A 20,182-nucleotide genomic window follows, 5' to 3' on the forward strand; every position below is an offset into this window, starting at 1 on the left:
TATTGTAAATACTAATTGTTAGATGATTGACGCTGAATTTGACCGAAATAATCACGGTTAGATCTCCGCAAGTGTAATTAAGAGAAAATTGGAACCAATTAACTTACTCTTAAACCCAATTAATCCATTTGATGGTGAAAAAAAGTGCATACTAAATCACTTTGTAGTATTCATTTTTATATTTATAAATGCATTTATAAATAAAATATGTATTTGTTTTCTAAACAAAGGTTTATAAATTTTTAGTGACACTCATTCTATAGAGATTTATTAAAAATATATTTGGTTTTCTAAGAAATGAATTCAATATACAATAAATAACAGAATTGACATTTAAGTCAAATTATTAGATATCTTGATTCTATATATTTTGCACATAGGTTGATTTTTTAGGATATTCATAAATTTAGTTATATAAAAAATGCATTTACTTCATGAATTTTTTTATTTAATAAATAAATTACATATTATTATTTATATATTTCTCCTACTAAAAATAAAATAAATTTTGTATTATATTTTATATTATGTAATTATTTTGCATATTACAACCTATCTTTAGATGGAACTTTTATGTATATATAGACAACAATGATTTTTAATTTATATTATATTCAACTAAAAAAACATATTTAAACATGGATTACGTTTTCAAACCTTTATACACATAAAAAAGTAGTATATTATTTTAGACAACACTTTAATATTATATTTAAATATATTTTTCATATAGAAAATAGCTTTATTATACATGTTACAAATTCATATTATGATGAAAGTTTTTAATAAATATAGAAAATAGCTTTTTTTATTCTATTATAATTATAATTTTAATAAATATATTTTACTTTTTTTAAGTTTACAAGAATATCATATTTATTTTAATAATTCTCTACAAATTATTATGATGAAAGTTTTTAATAAAATAAAATTAAACACTTTGAGATAACATTACACAAAACTAAAAAAAAAAATAAAAAAAAAATTCTAAGAACTTAGAGCTAATGTGTTTCTATAATCAAAACTTATTATGCATAAGAATTTTAGATTATGACAATTCATTATTTAAACTTCTTTTCAAATATTATAAGACAATTATAGTGTAGTAGGCAAGTGTTAACAAATATATAGAAAGATAGAAACTATTATATCAACACCTCACTATTTAGTTATATAAAAAATTACAAAGAGTTAAAATTCAATAAAGAGCAAACACATTATTAATATTTCTCAAATCTTAACCGAGGTTTTATCGTCACATAACTAAAACATGATTTATTAATTAAATTACCAAGCAAGCGAACCTTATTATACATTTATTCTCACCATTTTAATGAGAAAAAGCAAAGGAAAAATAAGAAACTAGACAAGAGAAAGGAATATTTATCAACCATAGACCTAAAACAATATACAACACAACCAATTAAAAACTTATCAACCTGTCAATTATCCCTAAAAGAAGATATTTCCTCAAAGATGGGAAGTCTTCTGGATCTAATATGACTCCATACATTAAGCGACCCATCAATTTCCTTCACAAGATCATCATCAAGACCTAAATCATCCATAAACTTAGGTTGTGGCAAGTTTGCATTCAACTCTGTAAGCAATTCCTCAGCTTTATTTATGAACTTAATTTCATCAGAACCTTGAAGTTTTCCTTGCAAAACTTCTTCAATAATTAAATAGGCTTCTTCATAACGTGATTGTCTGATTAAGCATAAGGCCAAGTTTAGAGCCTTCTTGACATCAGCATCTAACACTTGAGCTTCCTTAAAAATTACCTCAGCCATTATGTAGTTTGTCTTTTGCATGTAGGTCCAGCCCATGTTTCCCTATATGATTAATACATATTTTAAGGAGTCAATAATCTAAGAAAAAGAAAACAGTGTAAAGTTAGATTAAAAATAGTGAAAGATTTAAGTACCAATAATCTTGCAGTTTCTTGGTTGATTGAAATTTGGAACTTCTTGCCATTAGAACGAGAAGTATTTGTAGTCTTTCCATTAAAGTCATTTCCTTGATATATAAGTTTAGAACAAGAATTATTTGTAGTTCTTCCATTAAAGTCATCTCCTTGATATATAAGTTTTAGCTTTCTTTTAGATAAATCAATTTGCTCCTCTACTATTCCACATTTCTGTTAATTCCAACAAAAACTAATTCCTTACAAAAATGACACTTGATTTGGTAAATAACATATTAACTAAAACTACAGTTTGAGAAAAATAACACTTACAAATAAATCAATATTTGTTTCAATCTCTCTAATATGTTAATCAATTGATACGTATTTATTAAAAATATTAAATATGTCAAATCATGAATGTTTTGTCATTTTGTATTTATTATTTGGGTAAGATTATCATTGTTTTTATTATAAGTGTTCTGTACAATGTTTGTGCTCTGATCTATATCACATTAATTACTTGTGTCATTTTTTTATAGTGTTCTGTGCAATGTTTGTGCTCTGATAAATCACTATAACAGATTAACTAAAGTTATTATTTGTGTCTGATCATCAGACAATCAGTGTCTTTTTTTGTGTTTATGTTGTATTTATGTAAATTACTAAAATATGATTTATACTACCTTGTAAATATCGATAACAACATTATCAATGTATTCTTGAGAATGTTTGTAGCAAAGACCTCTAGAAGATTTGAAGGCCTCAATAGCTTCTTCAGTTCTATCTAATTGATTTATCACGCCAATCATATCTTTCAAAGCATTATCCACTTTGTCTCCAACATTAATCGGCTTCCAAAAGTACACTATATCTGCTTTTGGATCTCTATCCACCAATTGAATTCATAGGTACATTATATCATTATTCACTAAGATTCCTGAAATTTGTATGATTCTTTGAATCTTAAAAGAAAAGTTACACTACCGCAAGTAAATCTAAAAGTTGAAAATATCTTGATAGAATTACGAGGAAATGGTGGAATTTTCAGAGACAAAATGATGTAGATTATGTGTATGATACCGTTCTTTTATTATTAATAAGTTATATAATGTGTATGATACAAAATTTGGATTATCTAATGTGTATGGTTAGTCAAATTATATTTATAATATTTTAATTCAAACTACACATGTCTTAATTTTTCTGTATGATTTTTTATTTTATATATATATATATATATATATATATATATATATATATATATATATATATATATATATATATATATATATATAGATATATAATTTGTACAAAAATATTATAATGAAAGATATTTAAAATTCTTAAAAAACTTACTAATAACAATAATAAATATTTTAAGTTATACTATGAACAATACAATTAACGTGGTCTATTTTAATTTCAAAATTGTTCTCCATCTTTTTTATAAATAATTTGAGTATTTGATAACGTTTGTTGGTTACCAATTGAAAAATTAACTTGCATCTCTCACGAAAATAACCCACTTTTTTCAGGAAATTCCCAAAATACCTTTGGTTTCAAAAAAAATTACAAACTACCCCACTTTTAGGAGGAGCCGTCAATTGAATTGGAGATTCCTCTTAAAAATTGAATGGAGGCACGAATTGGATTGGCTAGGGCAGGTGCCCTAGCCAATCTAATTGGCGCCCATGTGTAGGGCTTAAGAGGAGGCGCCAATTCAATTGGAGACTCCTCCTAAAATGCAATTTTTATATTATAAATAGATGTGTTGTGTGAGTAATTGTTCCACATCTCATATAATCATTTGGCAATCATGTTTGGTGTTTGTCGCCGATACGGAAAAGTGATTTATGCGAGAGACAAACCTCAAATATTGATGCTGTTCTAGAACATCACTATGTTCGATCAACTGAAGAGGGAGTTGGTTCGTTGGTTAGATGGGGAAATACCAGAAGGGGAAAAAATTAGAAGTATTGAGAGACTTGATAATATCTTTGGTTGGGTGCGAATGAAAACTGATAAGGATGCTAGGGAAATGATGTTCGGTCGAGACGACATCAATTTGATTGTTGTAATGAGTTAGAAATATTTCTGTTTTCAGATAGCTTATTTTGTACTGATGTTTGTTATGAACCTCATTGTAACAAAAACTTAATGATATATAATGATTGAAGGTTGCAGAAATACAATGTTACAAAAAGCTTAAGACCTAGATGATGCTCCTCGATTGGGACAGTTGTTCTTGTTGTGTCCTGATTGACGACAGATACTACATAATCTTATCATTTTATCTGTGGAATTCATCTCTGTTCTGATACGTGTGTTGTTTGACCTTCCTTTTTTCTTTCTACGCATCTCGTCATTGTGCCAAACAATATCACCTTCATATGGAGGTCAGTAATCCTCCATTGGTAGTACAGAGAAGCTTTGATTATATACATTCATGACGGTGTCGGCCTTTTACACATCAGATAAATGGTTGTAAGCATCTTTGCGAGTATAAGCGCATGCTGTAATGACATGGGAGCAAGGTATACGGAAGGCCTGAAATTTTCCATAATCGCACCAACTTCTGTTTAGTCTAACAGCCTAGGCTAAATTTGGTCTCCCCTCGTTGTGGTCCATTGTTTCCTGGACGCTGAAATTTTGCCTATGACGGTCAAAGACTGTTACAGCGTGTGTGCTAGCTTTGATGCTCTCCTCTTTCATGACCTTCATGCAACACTCACTGAATACTTGCCCGGACATTAACACCGCACTCCATCTTTCACCTCTGGTTGCGAACGTAGAAGCCAACCTATAATAGGTCGATCTTACCAAGACAATTATCGACAGATTTCAAATTCCTTTAAATACCCCATTCATGCATTCCACAAGGTTTGTTGTCATGTGGCCCCATAGACAACCTCCGTCAAATGCCCTTGTCCACTGCTTTACTGGTATGTTATTTAGCCATCTCCCTGCGTCTTTATTAGACAGTCTAATTTCATCACGATAATATTGAAATGACGGCTGAGTTAGAGCATACCCAACATTCACCACCTTCTTGCGAAGATTCTTATCTTTTATAGCTCGCATGAAGTTTTGTGCAATGTGTCTGATGCAATAGACATGGGTAGAAGGAAGATCATGTCATCCGTTGTCATGGTTGTTGTAGGCACTCTCAATGGCAGCATGTCTATCATAAATCAAACAGAGATTGGCTTGTGGAGCCACATGCGTTCTGAGATGTCGAAGAAAGAAACCCCATCCACCAGCCGTTTCACCTTCAACAAGAGCAAAGGCAATGGGAAAGACATTGTTGTTGCCGTCTTGTGCAACCTCCATGAGCAAAGTACCCTTGTATTTTCCGTATAACCAAGTGCCATCAATTTGAATAATAGGTTTGCAAAATGCGAAACCTTTGATGCACTGATCAAATGCCCAAAAGAGACGGTGAAAGATTCTATTACCTGTAGCACAGGTTCCGTCTGGCATCATCACTGACAATGTCTCCATAATTGCCATAGTTCTTGGGACATATGTTTTTAGTGCCCATAAAAACCGTGGCAATTCCTTGTATGAATCCTCCCAGTTGCCGAAAACTTGTTCAATAGCCTTTGTCCTCGCAATCCATGCTTTCTTGTAAGATGGAGTATAATTATATGTTGTTCTTATATGGGATATAATTATACTCACCTTCACTGATGGGTCTTTATTAACCAACGGCAGAATGTGTTGACATATCAACGCTGCACTTAGTTTATAGTGATCTTGTTCAACGTTAGTTGCAATGCAACTGTGAGGTGGGTCTATTGAAGCGATCTCCCAAGAGTCGCTTTTCTTCTTGTAAGACGCAGCCAAATGAAACTTACAAAGCATGTTACGACATTCGATAACATACCTTCTAGAATCAGTGTGTTTCACTGTAAAATCAGCAAAGTTGTTCATGTGGAATTTTTTGATAGCCAAAACACATTCTTCTTTGGTACGAAACATGTCTCCCACCTTTAATTCGCCTTCTGATCTCGGATATAGATTATAGAAAACACTGTTGGATGTTTCATCGTCGTGCAGATCCATATTTGTCATATGTTAAGGCGGGCTGTAGACATGACTAGGAGGTATTGGTGGTGGTTGATCATCATCTTCATCGTCGTTGTTCAGCATTGTCGCATCACGCGAAAAAACGGCGGGAAACAAGAACAACAGAGCCGCCACCGTGCGTTATTTATCCCAAAAGAGGGAAAGGAAACGCTCGAAGTAAACCTGGGAAAGAACATGGTCTCGCGATCAAAGAGGATGGGTTCGGGAGTCGGTTATGCGAAGGGAAGGTATTAGCACCCCTACGCATCCGTAGTACTCTACGGGATCCACGCACACTAGAAAGGAAAATGGTTGCTAAACACTGCTCAAATACTCACACACGCTGGCTGAAAGAGACACAAGAAACTGACTGAAACTGACTCGGCAGGATGTCGCATCCTGGGCCTACTTAGTCTATCAGGCATAGACATCAGAGTCGAAGTAGTTCGGACTGGGGAAACGACACATGCTCGCTAGGATGTCGCATCCTATGCATACGTATCTTCTCGGACGAGAGAAGAATCAGAGCATTCGTAGCACGGCTGACACGCACACAAACAAACAAGACACACACAGGCAAACGTGGAGCCCGACTGCCAATCACTGGACTTACATCAGCATCCGAACCAAACACACGCACACTGGAACCCAAATGCCACTCGATGGACTTACATCGGCTTCCAAGCACACAACAACACAACAGGTTGATAGGGAGTCAGGGACTCAGCCTACAACTGTTAAGCACACACACACAAACAGACAGACAGCACATGCTAAGGAGTCAGGGACTCGAGCCTAACATAGGTCAGACAACACACACAAAAGAAAAAGGGCGCCCGGAGAGATCAGCTCAATCTCCTGCCTACATACTTCATCTGGTATGAAGATCAGGGCGATGTAGTTCCCCTACGCAGGGACAAAGGTTCTAGCCTAACCAGATAACAGAGGGGGACACAACTCTAGGGAGACTACGACTCGAGCCTAGATGTTGTCATGCAAAGTCAACCCTAAGTTAAGGTTTCTAGCTAAATGGCACAAGGGCCAACCTATCCTAGACACGGCTTGCACAGGAAGCAAGGATCTCGATTGCAACTAGGGCAAGAGAAAGGGGATATCTCAATCACAGCAAGGGTGAGAGAAGAGAGTTAGATGTTAGCGGTTAGTCAAACTCGGCAAGACATCGCGTCTCGTGCCTACGTATCTCATCTGAACATGAGAATCAGAGTTGCCGTAGTTCGGCCAAACAACTCTAAGCATGGCTCACACAGGAAGCAAGCCACACACACTTGACTTTGCACAAGGGCAAGTCAAGCACAACCTATCTTGCACACGGGCAAGTCTAAGCTAAACCTAAGGAGGCAAAGCAAACAGGCAATCACAAACACAGGAAGCACACACTATACACAAGCAAGTGGCTCAAACAAGGGTTAGGTTTTAGTCAAGGGGTCATATCAACCTCGACAAACAAACCTCTGGAACTGGGTGAATGTGCTCTTAACCTTGCCATTGAGGGGCTAAGGTGAAGCAGATGAAAGGTGAGTGAAGGTAAGACTTCACAGCTCTTATCCCTGGCCTGGGAGAGCTTAAGACAAGAATGTGTGGGTTCAGAAAGTGGGAACCCTTCTACACATCTGAAACTGACTCAACTGTACAGTTGTACAAGATCTTGGGTTTGTATCTGCAATGCATCAACACAGTGGTGTGAGCAAAGCAGATGACACACTGAATAGTGGGGGATAGATTGCATATCCCTACCTTCCACCAATTGCCTCTTCACTTAGGAGGACTTTGACTCTATGCAAGGACAAAATTAAACATCCACAAACATTGCCTCTTAAGGAGGACTTCAGACAGTTGCCTGGCCAAGTAACAGGCCAGGTCTTCCAGACTACATGAAGACAAAGAGACATACCTCAATGCAAATTGCTTATACAAGCAAAGCAAAGCAAAAGTTCACAAGGAACTAAAAGCAACTAAAGTACCTGAAATCAGTCAAGCACAGTTAGTATACAAGTCAGAGTTAAATCAAAATGAAACAGACATCAACCAGTCAACACAAGCAAGTGAATGTGCAAGGCACAAGGCTTAAGGCATGTGAGCCAAGCCACCTACAAAACAAACAAGTTAGACAATGATATTCAAGCAAGCTCAATCAAATTGTAATGATCTCTTTGAAGCATTTGTAGCTTAACCTGAAAACATAAGCTCAAAAGTGAGTACCAGGACCACTAGGGCAAGCCTAGGGTCAAAAGTGAATGAGAAAGTTAAAACAGCAAAGGGCAAGCATCCCAAATCATGTTCAAACAATTAGGAAACACAACCAATTGGATTCACACTCATATCAATCATCATCATCATTTCATGAACCATTTAGGTCAAAACATGGCAAACAGAAACTCATAGAAGTCAACAGCAAGACTTGCATCAAAAACAATCTAAACATTTTCCAAAAATCACCAAATAAATCATGATCAAACCTAACACATAGCATGGTAAGCATGTCAAATTTCATCTCATTTGGACAAGTGGAAGGCAGTCAATGAAAATCAGAAAGTCAAAGTACATTTGAACATGCTCAATGGAGTCAACCAAACATGCATCAACTTAGAAAAATCATAAGTCAAGAATGGTGTATGATAAATGAATGAGACTAAAACCATGGAAAAGATGAGGATGTCTAGTTATCTCATGCAAAATTTCATGTCCATCTAATAAAGTATGAGAATTTCACAAATGAAATGGGAACATGTGTCACACAAAGTCAACATTTGACTAGGCAGGGAGGAAAAATCTCAAACAAATGGAAAATAGTTCAAATAAATCCAAGGAAATTCACATGTAAACTAGACATACAAGGGTGGGTTCATGCAAAATTTCAAGTCAATTGGAGGTCAAGAAGCATGGCAATGAAAATCATGAAGTTGGACATCAATGGTGTGACACAAATTGTCACACCCTAATTCAAAAAATCATATCTCACAAACCACAAATGATAAATTCACAAACTCTACACCAAAATCACCACGAATGTGTCTAGTTTAAGCACAAAAAATTTGGGAGCCACTAGATACATTCTCATCATTTCACAATTGATTTGGCAAAGTGCACAAAATTTGGTCACATGTCACAAACCCTAAGGCCATTTAAAAACCATTCATCCAAAAATTCTGAAAAAATAATGATAAAAAAGTAGAGATCATGATGAACACAACACAAAAAATCCCATTGAATTTGGACCAAAAATGAGCAAGTTATGATTTTTGCAAGATTGGTAATCAAAGTGAAGAAATTAATTGAATTAATATTGAGAAAATGGCATTTTGGTAATATTTTGGCCCACTAATCAAACACGGTCGTTTTGGCCATTGTGAGGAAATGTTTTCATTGGCTAATGCTGAAAGAGGCCATGCACACGAAAATGGGAAAAATCTGGGCAAATTGGGATTAGGGTTTCAATGAACAGTGCAATCCCAAATTGTGATTTCACAAACTTGCCCAGAAATTGCAATTGGCTATATCATTGTGATCACCAAGCAACATACAACAACATCCTAACATTAGTTTTCATTAATTTGAACCACACAACAAGAAATCAATGGAAACATTTTCGAGCATCAAACTTTACCTCATCATATCTTCATGAATAAGCAAACATTTTCAAAAATAAAGGCATCACTAAACTCAGCATTGAAAGACCTACACTAAGCATGTATCCATTTGAAAAATCATGGAGCTCGAAATTTTACCAGTTTGGAGGAACAGTGGTGATCTTGATGTTGTTTGTTGTTATTGAAGTGAGACAGTTGCTCAATGGTCCTTCCAATGAGGGTTGGTGAAGGTTGTTTGCCTTGAAATAACTTGTAGTAGTTTTAAATCCAATATGCCATGACTGAACCTCTTGAGATCAATGCTAAAAGGTGGGCTCACAGATGGGAAAACAAGGTGAGAACAAGCTCATAAGGATGCTTGGATGGTGAAACAAGGCTAGCCAAGCTTGGTTCTTTTAGAAGTTTTTGGTCTGCTTTTTGCAAAAGTGTAAAAGATGATATTTTTTAGAATCAGTGAATTCTGTGTTGCAATGTGTTTGATGCTGCCACTAATGTTTCAAAAGTGACAGAAAATCCATGATAAAATCTCTGTTATGTGATGTGGTACAAAGGATGGTTTATGGAAGTATGGGTGGATTTAGTGAAAACATGTACTTTTCTTCCAAAATTCAAGCAAGCAAGGAATGGCTTTTTTGTTGGTTTTAGGCTGCAAAATGAGGCTCCAATTGACAGCAAAATGATGCATAATGCTGCTGTTCTTTTGAGGTACAAGGCATGGTATGGAGCAGCATGGTTGAAACTTGTACTTTTCTTCCAATTCAAGCAACCAAGCATGGATACATGATGGCCTCATGTACTGCATAATATGAGCTTGCAAACACATTCTAAATGATATTTCTGAGCTGTTCCAATTGGCCAAATGTGAAAAAAATGTTTATATCAAAAAGTCAACTCTTGGTCAAACTTGCATTTAAATGAGAAAAGTCAAAATATGCCATTTTGATTTGTGAAGTTTTGGCTCATGAAATTTATATTTTTGGAAAGAGGGGATCAAATGTGACTTGTAGGAAAAAACCCCACCAAAATTGGCCAAACGGTTTGGGAGATATGGCCCTCTGAAGTTCAAGATCTTTTGAAATCGATTCGATCATAACTTGCCAACCACACATGGGAATTAAGAGTTCTAGGACTTTTTGGAAATGGGAGAACAAGATCTTCAACTTTCATGTTGGGAAAAAATTCATTTGAGGCTTGTATCATGATGTAAGTTTGAGGATCAAAACTTTCCATTTTTGGTAAGTTTCAATTACAGGCCCAGTTTCCATTTTTGGAAATTTCTGATCTGGCTTCAAATTCTTCCATGATGGTGTTTGACATGATATATGAGGACTATTTGGCCATGAATGAGCTCTCACAAACCAATTCCAATCATCAAATCACTGATTAAATGGACAGTTGACCAACAGTTGACTTTTAGGGTTTCTGACTGATTGTGCATTGACTGATGAATTCCAAACCCTAATTCCTTGAGAACTTGACTTCAAATGATGTCCCAAGTTGTATGAACTCTTGATTATTGATCATGGTGCCCAAATTCCACAAGAATGGCCACCATCCACTGCTTTGACTGACAGTTGACTTTCTAGGGTTTTTGACTGTCTGTGCATGAACTGGTGATCTCCAAGCCTTCAACCCTTGACTTGAACACTTCAAATGGACCCCCAAGTCGTGTGAACTTGTTGGACAAACCCTAGGGCTTTGGCTCCTTGAGAATTGTGCTTGCTTGCTTGGTTGACTGATCTCCTGATCAGTTTGACCTAATTCCTTGATTGGCTTGCACTTGAGGCGAAAAAAAAACAATGCAATGCTATGCAATGGACCATGATACGCTATGACCTAGTATGAAAATGTTTGTACAATGATAGGTGCAAATTTGAGGTGCTACAGCTGCCCCTATTCAATCAGCTGGGAACCCGAATGGATGAGAGCAACGGCTGTCAGACTTTCAGGGTAAACAGGGATTGAATACCAAGAACCGTAGAATTTGCACAATACAGGGATCCACCAATGGAAACGTCCACTGGGATTTGATATTTATTGCTGGGTATATATATATATATTTTTGGTTTTGTTTTCAAAGGGTACGGCCACATCCAGACATCGCAACGACGATGAATGGGAACAACAATCACAGCTAGATGCCAACGGACAACTAGGAAAAACTCGACGTTTATCGGGACCAACGGAGAGGTAACCAGACGCTATTGAATAACTGGGAGGGATACAACCATACGTCAACGGACGAAATGGGAAAAACTCAACGTTTACCAAGACCAACGGAGAGGTAACCAAACATTAATGAATGAATGGAAAGGATACAACCATACGTCAACGGACGAAATGGGAAAAACTCAACGTTTACCAAGACCAACGGAGAGGTAAATCCACATGGGGACAGGTACAACTAGACGTCATAGGACGAATAGGAAAAACTCGACGTTTATCGACACCAACGGAGAGGAGAAAACTCTACTGGGGAGAGTGAACACAACCAAATCATCAACGGATGATTGGGAAAAACTCGGCGTTTATCGACACCAACGGAGAGGAGAATACTTCACTTGGGAAGGAGGACACAACCAAATCATCAACGGATGATCGGGAAAAACTCGACGTTTATCGACACCAACGGAGAGGAGGAAACTCTACTGGGGAGAGTGAACACAACCAAATCATCAACGGATGATTGGGAAAAACTCGACGTTTATCGACACCAACGGAGAGGAGAATACTTCACTTGGGAAGGAGGACACAACCAAATCATCAACGGATGATCGGGAAAAACTCGACGTTTATCGACACCAACGGAGAGGAGAATACTTCTTCGGTCTGAATACCGGAAAATTGGCCTTGTGCCATGAGTACATCGACCTGATCGTCGGAAACTCCTTCGGTCTGAATACCGGAAAATTGGCCTTGTGCCAAGAGTACATCGACCTGATCGTCGGAAACTCCTTCGGTCTGAATACCGGAAAATTGGCCTTGTGCCAAGAGTACATCGACCTGATCGTCGGAAACTCCTTCGGTCTGAATACCGGAAAATTGGCCTTGTGCCATGAGTACATCGACCTGATCGTCGGAAACTCCTTCGGTCTGAATACCGGAAAATTGGCCTTGTGCCATGAGTACATCGACCTGATCGTCGGAAACTCCTTCGGTCTGAATACCGGAAAATTGGCCTTGTGCCATGAGTACATCGACCTGATCGTCGGAAACTCCTTCGGTCTGAATACCGGAAAATTGGCCTTGTGCCATGAGTACATCGACCTGATCGTCGGAAACTCCTTCGGTCTGAATACCGGAAAATTGGCCTTGTGCCATGAGTACATCGACCTGATCGTCGGAAACTCCTTCGGTCTGAATACCGGAAAATTGGCCTTGTGCCATGAGTACATCGACCTGATCGTCGGAAACTCCTTCGGTCTGAATACCGGAAAATTGGCCTTGTGCCATGAGTACATCGACCTGATCGTCGGAAACTCCTTCGGTCTGAATACCGGAAAATTATAAGACATATTATCTATAGCCGTCAAAACGTAGATAATACACTCGCATGGAAGATTATCCATAACCGGGTTGTAGGTTGTTAAATGAATAATCGACCGAAAAGAAAGGCATCTGGGTACCAGACTAGGTATGCAAAAGATGACCAATCAACAGGGGATAAAGCTGCTCATTCGGAGTAAGCATCCAAAAAGAAGGGGAAGACCCAATGGGGACAATACTGCTTGATCAAGGCAAGTATCCAGAGGGGAAAGAATATCAATATCACAAACCGGATACTGATAACTGCAAAGAGGGGATTACATCTACCGGTTTGTAGGCAGAAAACCACGGAAAAGTAGCCAGTCATCGATAGGACGAGCACAAAGGGTTAACTCCAACAAGGGGATGAAAGTGGGATTTTACAACTACCAGCTAGTAGGTAGAAAACCACAAAGATAGGACTTACAACTACCGGGTTGTAGGTAGAGGCCAACAAACCATATCCGCCAGGGGATGAAAGTGGGATTTTACAACTACCAGCTTGTAGGTAGAAAACCACAAAGATAGGACTTACAACTACCAGTTGTAGGTAGAGGCCAACAAATTCTGCTGAGGATAAGATGAATGAGTGCCGGTTAGTGAGCGACTATTCATTTATGCCCCAGGGAAGTACAGGAGACAGCCAACTGGAAGTCAATTTAGGATTGATCCAAAAGGCAGACTGAAACAAGACTCATCCTAATGAGGAAAGAACTCAGTAGGGAAAACCCATCCCGTGTAGGGAGGGAACGGAAGCAACCGTCATCCACGAGGATGTATCTCAGTGGGGAAATGGCGGGAAAGGATAAACACTTTCTGCTTAAGGGGTTGGCTCTACATGGAGAGATCAGACACACCCATATCTGCTAGGAAAATCTACTGGAGAGATCTGTATCACCAAATAGCAGGAGGCAACAATCAACAGATACCCGGCGACAGCTGCAACATGAGTATCCAAATGCTATGATTATGCATGTATGCATTCTACCTAAAACGTATGATGAATGCTGACAAACAGACATGCTCCAACCAACGGTCCGGGAATCAACCATCCGGAGAGAAAACCAAAGTCCTCATTCTGCATGGGGAGGAAGAGCCACAAGAGGCTTCCGGAGGGATCGTCAGTCGCAACCGGAGAACAAAGTTCAACATACAGGCGGATGCGCCACAACAACTTGTGCTGAAAATCAGAGATACCGAGAAGCAACCAGATTTCTGATGAGAAATACAAAAGCATTGATAGAGCTCCTTATGCAAACAACTCCGCTGAGGGATCTATCTGAGGGAATGCTATAGTACTGGGATGTTGATCTACCAAATACTGAATCTTCAAAGAAAAACACCCACGTTGGGGAGAGAGGAAGACTATTCTGCTGGAGAGGCGAAAGTTGCAGTCTTCAATAAACACTCTGCTAGGGGAGCTGCCCCACAATAATGTCCGAAACAGCAAACTTGCTGGGGATGCCCCACGATAGGGCTCAAACAGCACTCTACTGGGGATGCCCCACAATAAGTGCTAACGGGGATTTGGAGGAAGAATCTGTAATGCCGGGAACATGAAGATGAACAACTTCAAACAACACTGCGTCGTGCAAATTCACTGAGGAGAGACCATACGAGGTTCTGCAGGACAAAGATACAGTCATGCTCGGGATACGAACAATTGTCTTACCTGTTGGTAATCATACCACCCCCGGGAGAGCACTGTGGGTCTCCTAAGTATCTTTCCATCATTGTGAAGGTTCACTTTGTTTAAGAACAATTTTTTTTGAAAAATTTGTTTATTTTGAAAACAATGATACTTTATCAATTAAAACATGCAAAACGTTTGTTGAGTTGAAACAAATAAGAGTGCAAATAATTGGATGAAAAGCTCAAATTGATGTGATGGAATGGTAGTCTGCAAAGGGCGAGACTCCATAGATCTGTACAAGTTTGAAATCGGTGATATATATTGGAGAGGGCTACATTGAACATAATGACCTTTCCTCTACCATTCTGAATTTTCGACGTATTCAGAGCTTCAGTCGACGACGAATCGAGAATCCCTGACGGATGACAGATGTACAACACAGTCTTGTCAAGATGCAGTTACTTGCCAAATCCCTAATTTTGCCTAGATTGCCCCAGTGTGAGGTGTTCAATCTAGCGGGATGCAAATTCTTTTTTTCAATGTCTCTAACTTTTGCCTGGATCGCCCTTTCGGGTTTTCAATCCACCGAGACGCTCCTTTTTGCCTAAGTCGCCCTTTGGGGTGTTCGACTTAGCGAGCTTTTTGTTCTTCTTTTTTTTCGTTTGTAGGCGAAGTATTTCTTGACTGCATCGGAATTCACAGGACGAGTGAACTTCTTCATTGTTGTAAGTGTCAAAACATTGCCTGAAAAGGCTCTCTTGACAACATATGGACATCCATAATTTGGGGTTCACTTGCCCCTGGAATCGGGTGTGAAAGATAAGACTTTCTTGAGCACAGGGTCCCTCGGAACACACGAGGCTTGATTTTCTTGTCGAATGCTTTCTTCACTCTCTGCTGATATGACTGGCCATGACACATGGCAGTTGATCTCTTTGATTTTGATTGAACTCAGCATCAGCCAACTTGGGACTTTGAGGGTGCTTTTGTTCTTTTGTTTCTTTCTTTCTTTTTCCTTCTTTTGATTTCTTTTGATTTCTTTTGATTTTTTTTTTGATTTTGCACCCTCTCTTTTCTCTTTTTTTTCTCTTCTTTTTTTTTTGATAATGCCCCAGTTGGCTGTTCTGCTGATTCTCGAGATGCAGCTGAGTGATCTTCTTTTCTTGCTCAAGAAGTCGGGAAATCTCGTCAGGAATCCCTTCAACATCATCTTCGTCCGCTTCGAATACAGGGAATTCAAAATTGGGAGATGACGTCCGATCATTATGTTCAATGGGTTTGAGAAACAACCTGCATAAAGATTTAGAGATGAAAAAAGCTTTTTGAAAAACAAACAACACAATCGTTATGCAGATGAAAAGATTGCTTTTATTCTTGTTTTTAAAGGTTTTTTGTGATCACCAATTTCATGCAAAAAGCGAAAAGGGAAAACAATTGGAAAAACAAATGTTTAACATGAATTATTTGAATGAAAATATCATTGCCCAAAATGTTGCCAACAATGCCATCACTTCTCCTTTTGGCATGGGAGAAGGGTTTTTAAACAAAGTGATTGTTACAAAGACTTATGAACAACTGTAGGAACGCCCACAGTGACCCAATTGTGATAGATCCCTCCAGGGATGACAACCGTCAGTATCCTTTGCATCAGCAGCTTCTGTTTTCTGAACAACCCTTCTGAAGAAAAGTCGGTGCCAGCCCAGGACTTGCTATCTTCAAGCTCGATTAACACGGGGACCTAAATCCTCCAAGATCAGAGTACCTAACCTCACAAGGTCTTGAACCTTCATCTTCAGCTGGAAACAACTGTCCACATCATGACTAGGAGCTCCTGAATGATACACACAATGCTGTTCAGGCCTATACCACCACCGAGGATTGACGGGTATAGGAGGCGGGCCTCTAGGAGTGATCAAGTTCCGCTCTATCAGAGTGGGATACAGTTCGGCGTAGGACATGGGGATTGGATCAAAAATGATCTTCTTCCTCTCATTACTCGTACTGGCTTGCTGGGAAACCTGCTGCTGGGGACGATGTTGTTGATGCTGATATTGCTGAGTTGATCTTCTTTACTGTTGTTGAGGTTGGAATAGTCACAGCAGCAACCTGACGATTCTGTCCTCTGTTTGCACTTCTCCGATGGTGCACAACATTTGTTTTACTTTCTCCCCTTTTGGGTGCCCCAGAGGATGGCTTCTTAGAACTGGAAGAACTTGAAGAGCCAGGATGGCGAACCGGAGCGCGGGTTGCTCTGACATTAACAGTCTCTGCAGCAAGAGGCTGTTCTCTGATTCTGATCCCCCTCAATTCATCACCCACGGCATAATCATTGACGAGAATAGTGACAGCAGCATTCTCATGAACGGGTACATCCACCGGTGGAGCACGGTGGACTGGTGGAATCACGGCTTCCAGTCTCTGGGCTAAAGCACGCAACTCCTCTTGCCCCTGAACAACTCCTTGCATCATCGTCATAAACTGGGCCATGTTTGCCCTTATCTCAGCCAACTCTGTCTGAACCTGGTCCATAATCCTCTGATGATTGAGTCTGGTTGAGTAGCGGTGCGGACGACAACCAGCAATCCTCTCTCAGTCAGGAACCAAAGTGAGGAGTCTTTCCAAACATGTCTGCAATGCAAGGATGTGCATGATATGCATGATGTGCATGATATGGGTACTATTTTGTCATGAATGATCCTGATAAAGGATATGCGTATGCGAGTTAACTTTTTTCATGCATTACTATTCTTTGGAAAATAAACATGCTATGATGCAAATGATGGAGCCAAGACTGGCAGGAACTGGCATCTAAGGAACCATCTGAAACCCTAAAGTCGTCTGAGGAGCTGGCATCTGAACCCAAGTCTGAAGAACTGAGTCACCATCTGAGCGAGTACCCTCAAATTCAGCCTAGGGATCCGAAATAAACGGAACCCTCTGATCAATACCAGGGTCAGACCTCCGGCGTCCAGAAACATATGTCCAGAATTCATAGTCACCATCAGTACTAGGAGTCACCAACTGTACCTGTAATAATGAACAAACCCTTCCCCACTCACGGGTGTCATCTAGGCCAGGGTAAGGTTGAGAGAAACGCAGCATAAATAACCTTTCGCAGAATATCATCCTGTGCACACCCGATGTATGCACCGATAATATCCCACCAGGGTCTGAACTGCTCGTGATATCAATGTTCCGCTAAGTGGCGCCATACCACCCGCTTCCCATGAATCACTCTATTCCTAGGTTTCCTAGATTTCACTCATAGCCTGGGTATTGGGCCTTTTACCTCGAGTAACTCCCACCCCAAACAGAGAAACACAGCACAACCAGCAGATGAATATGAATGAAATGCAAACATTAATGCAAATAATAAATGCAAACAGTAAATGCAAATATATACAAACGAATGCAATAAATAAACACAGCACAAAGCAACCAAATCCTAATCTAGAGAGCGCTAGGAGAGACTCGCTTAGGGAAGATGGACCAGCATAGGTCAACTTCTCTTAATACAATCCCCAGCAGAGTCGCCAGCTGTCGCATCACGCGAAAAACCGGCGGGAAACAAGAACAACAGAGCCGCCACCGTGCGTTATTTATCCCAAAAGAGGGAAAGGAAACGCTCGAAGTAAACCTGGGAAAGAACATGGTCTCGCGATCAAAGAGGATGGGTTCGGGAGTCGGTTATGCGAAGGGAAGGTATTAGCACCCCTACGCATCCGTAGTACTCTACGGGATCCACGCACACTAGAAAGGAAAATGGTTGCTAAACACTGCTCAAATACTCACACACGCTGGCTGAAAGAGACACAAGAAACTGACTGAAACTGACTCGGCAGGATGTCGCATCCTGGGCCTACTTAGTCTATCAGGCATAGACATCAGAGTCGAAGTAGTTCGGACTGGGGAAACGACACATGCTCGCTAGGATGTCGCATCCTATGCATACGTATCTTCTCGGACGAGAGAAGAATCAGAGCATTCGTAGCTCGGCTGACACGCACACAAACAAACAAGACACACACAGGCAAACGTGGAGCCCGACTGACCCAATCACTGGACTTACATCAGCATCCGAACCAAACACACGCACACTGGAACCCAAATGCCACTCGATGGACTTACATCGGCTTCCAAGCACACAACAACACAACAGGTTGATAGGGAGTCAGGGACTCAGCCTACAACTGTTAAGCACACACACACAAACAGACAGACAGCACATGCTAAGGAGTCAGGGACTCGAGCCTAACATAGGTCAGACAACACACACAAAGAAAAAGGGCGCCCGGAGAGATCAGCTCAATCTCCTGCCTACATACTTCATCTGGTATGAAGATCAGGCGATGTAGTTCCCCTACGCAGGGACAAAGGTTCTAGCCTAACCAGATAACAGAGGGGGACACAACTCTAGGGAGACTACGACTCGAGCCTAGATGTTGTCATGCAAAGTCAACCCTAAGTTAAGGTTTCTAGCTAAATGGCACAAGGGCCAACCTATCCTAGACACGGCTTGCACAGGAAGCAAGGATCTCGATTGCAACTAGGGCAAGAGAAAGGGGATATCTCAATCACAGCAAGGGTGAGAGAAGAGAGTTAGATGTTAGCGGTTAGTCAAACTCGGCAAGACATCGCGTCTCGTGCCTACGTATCTCATCTGAACATGAGAATCAGAGTTGCCGTAGTTCGGCCAAACAACTCTAAGCATGGCTCACACAGGAAGCAAGCCACACACACTTGACTTTGCACAAGGGCAAGTCAAGCACAACCTATCTTGCACACGGGCAAGTCTAAGCTAAACCTAAGGAGGCAAAGCAAACAGGCAATCACAAACACAGGAAGCACACACTATACACAAGCAAGTGGCTCAAACAAGGGTTAGGTTTTAGTCAAGGGGTCATATCAACCTCGACAAACAAACCTCTGGAACTGGGTGAATGTGCTCTTAACCTTGCCATTGAGGGGCTAAGGTGAAGCAGATGAAAGGTGAGTGAAGGTAAGACTTCACAGCTCTTATCCCTGGCCTGGGAGAGCTTAAGACAAGAATGTGTGGGTTCAGAAAGTGGGAACCCTTCTACACATCTGAAACTGACTCAACTGTACAGTTGTACAAGATCTTGGGTTTGTATCTGCAATGCATCAACACAGTGGTGTGAGCAAAGCAGATGACACACTGAATAGTGGGGGATAGATTGCATATCCCTACCTTCCACCAATTGCCTCTTCACTTAGGAGGACTTTGACTCTATGCAAGGACAAAATTAAACATCCACAAACATTGCCTCTTAAGGAGGACTTCAGACAGTTGCCTGGCCAAGTAACAGGCCAGGTCTTCCAGACTACATGAAGACAAAGAGACATACCTCAATGCAAATTGCTTATACAAGCAAAGCAAAGCAAAAGTTCACAAGGAACTAAAAGCAACTAAAGTACCTG

General features: G+C 39.7%; 1 protein-coding gene across 3 annotated transcripts in view; it reads right to left on the reverse strand.

Moving 5' to 3' along the window:
• Nucleotides 1–1,403: 1,403 nt before the first annotated feature.
• The window catches only part of LOC127119989 (protein SULFUR DEFICIENCY-INDUCED 1), a 79,547-nt gene continuing 60,768 nt past the window's right edge, over nucleotides 1,404–20,182 (reverse strand). The window contains exons 2-3 of one of the 3 annotated variants that reach the window (XM_051050374.1): nucleotides 1,928–2,140; nucleotides 1,404–1,835 (exon numbers count right to left, since the gene is read on the reverse strand). In XM_051050374.1, the coding sequence (XP_050906331.1) occupies nucleotides 1,443–1,835; nucleotides 1,928–2,140 (606 nt within the window). In that variant the 3' untranslated portion in view covers nucleotides 1,404–1,442. The remainder of the gene's footprint in view (nucleotides 1,836–1,927; nucleotides 2,141–20,182) is intronic. The other 2 variants (XM_051050375.1, XM_051050373.1) reach the window with 2 other exon arrangements.

Source organism: Lathyrus oleraceus, chromosome 2 (genome assembly GCF_024323335.1).
Source record: "Lathyrus oleraceus cultivar Zhongwan6 chromosome 2, CAAS_Psat_ZW6_1.0, whole genome shotgun sequence".
NCBI lineage: Eukaryota > Viridiplantae > Streptophyta > Magnoliopsida > Fabales > Fabaceae > Lathyrus > Lathyrus oleraceus.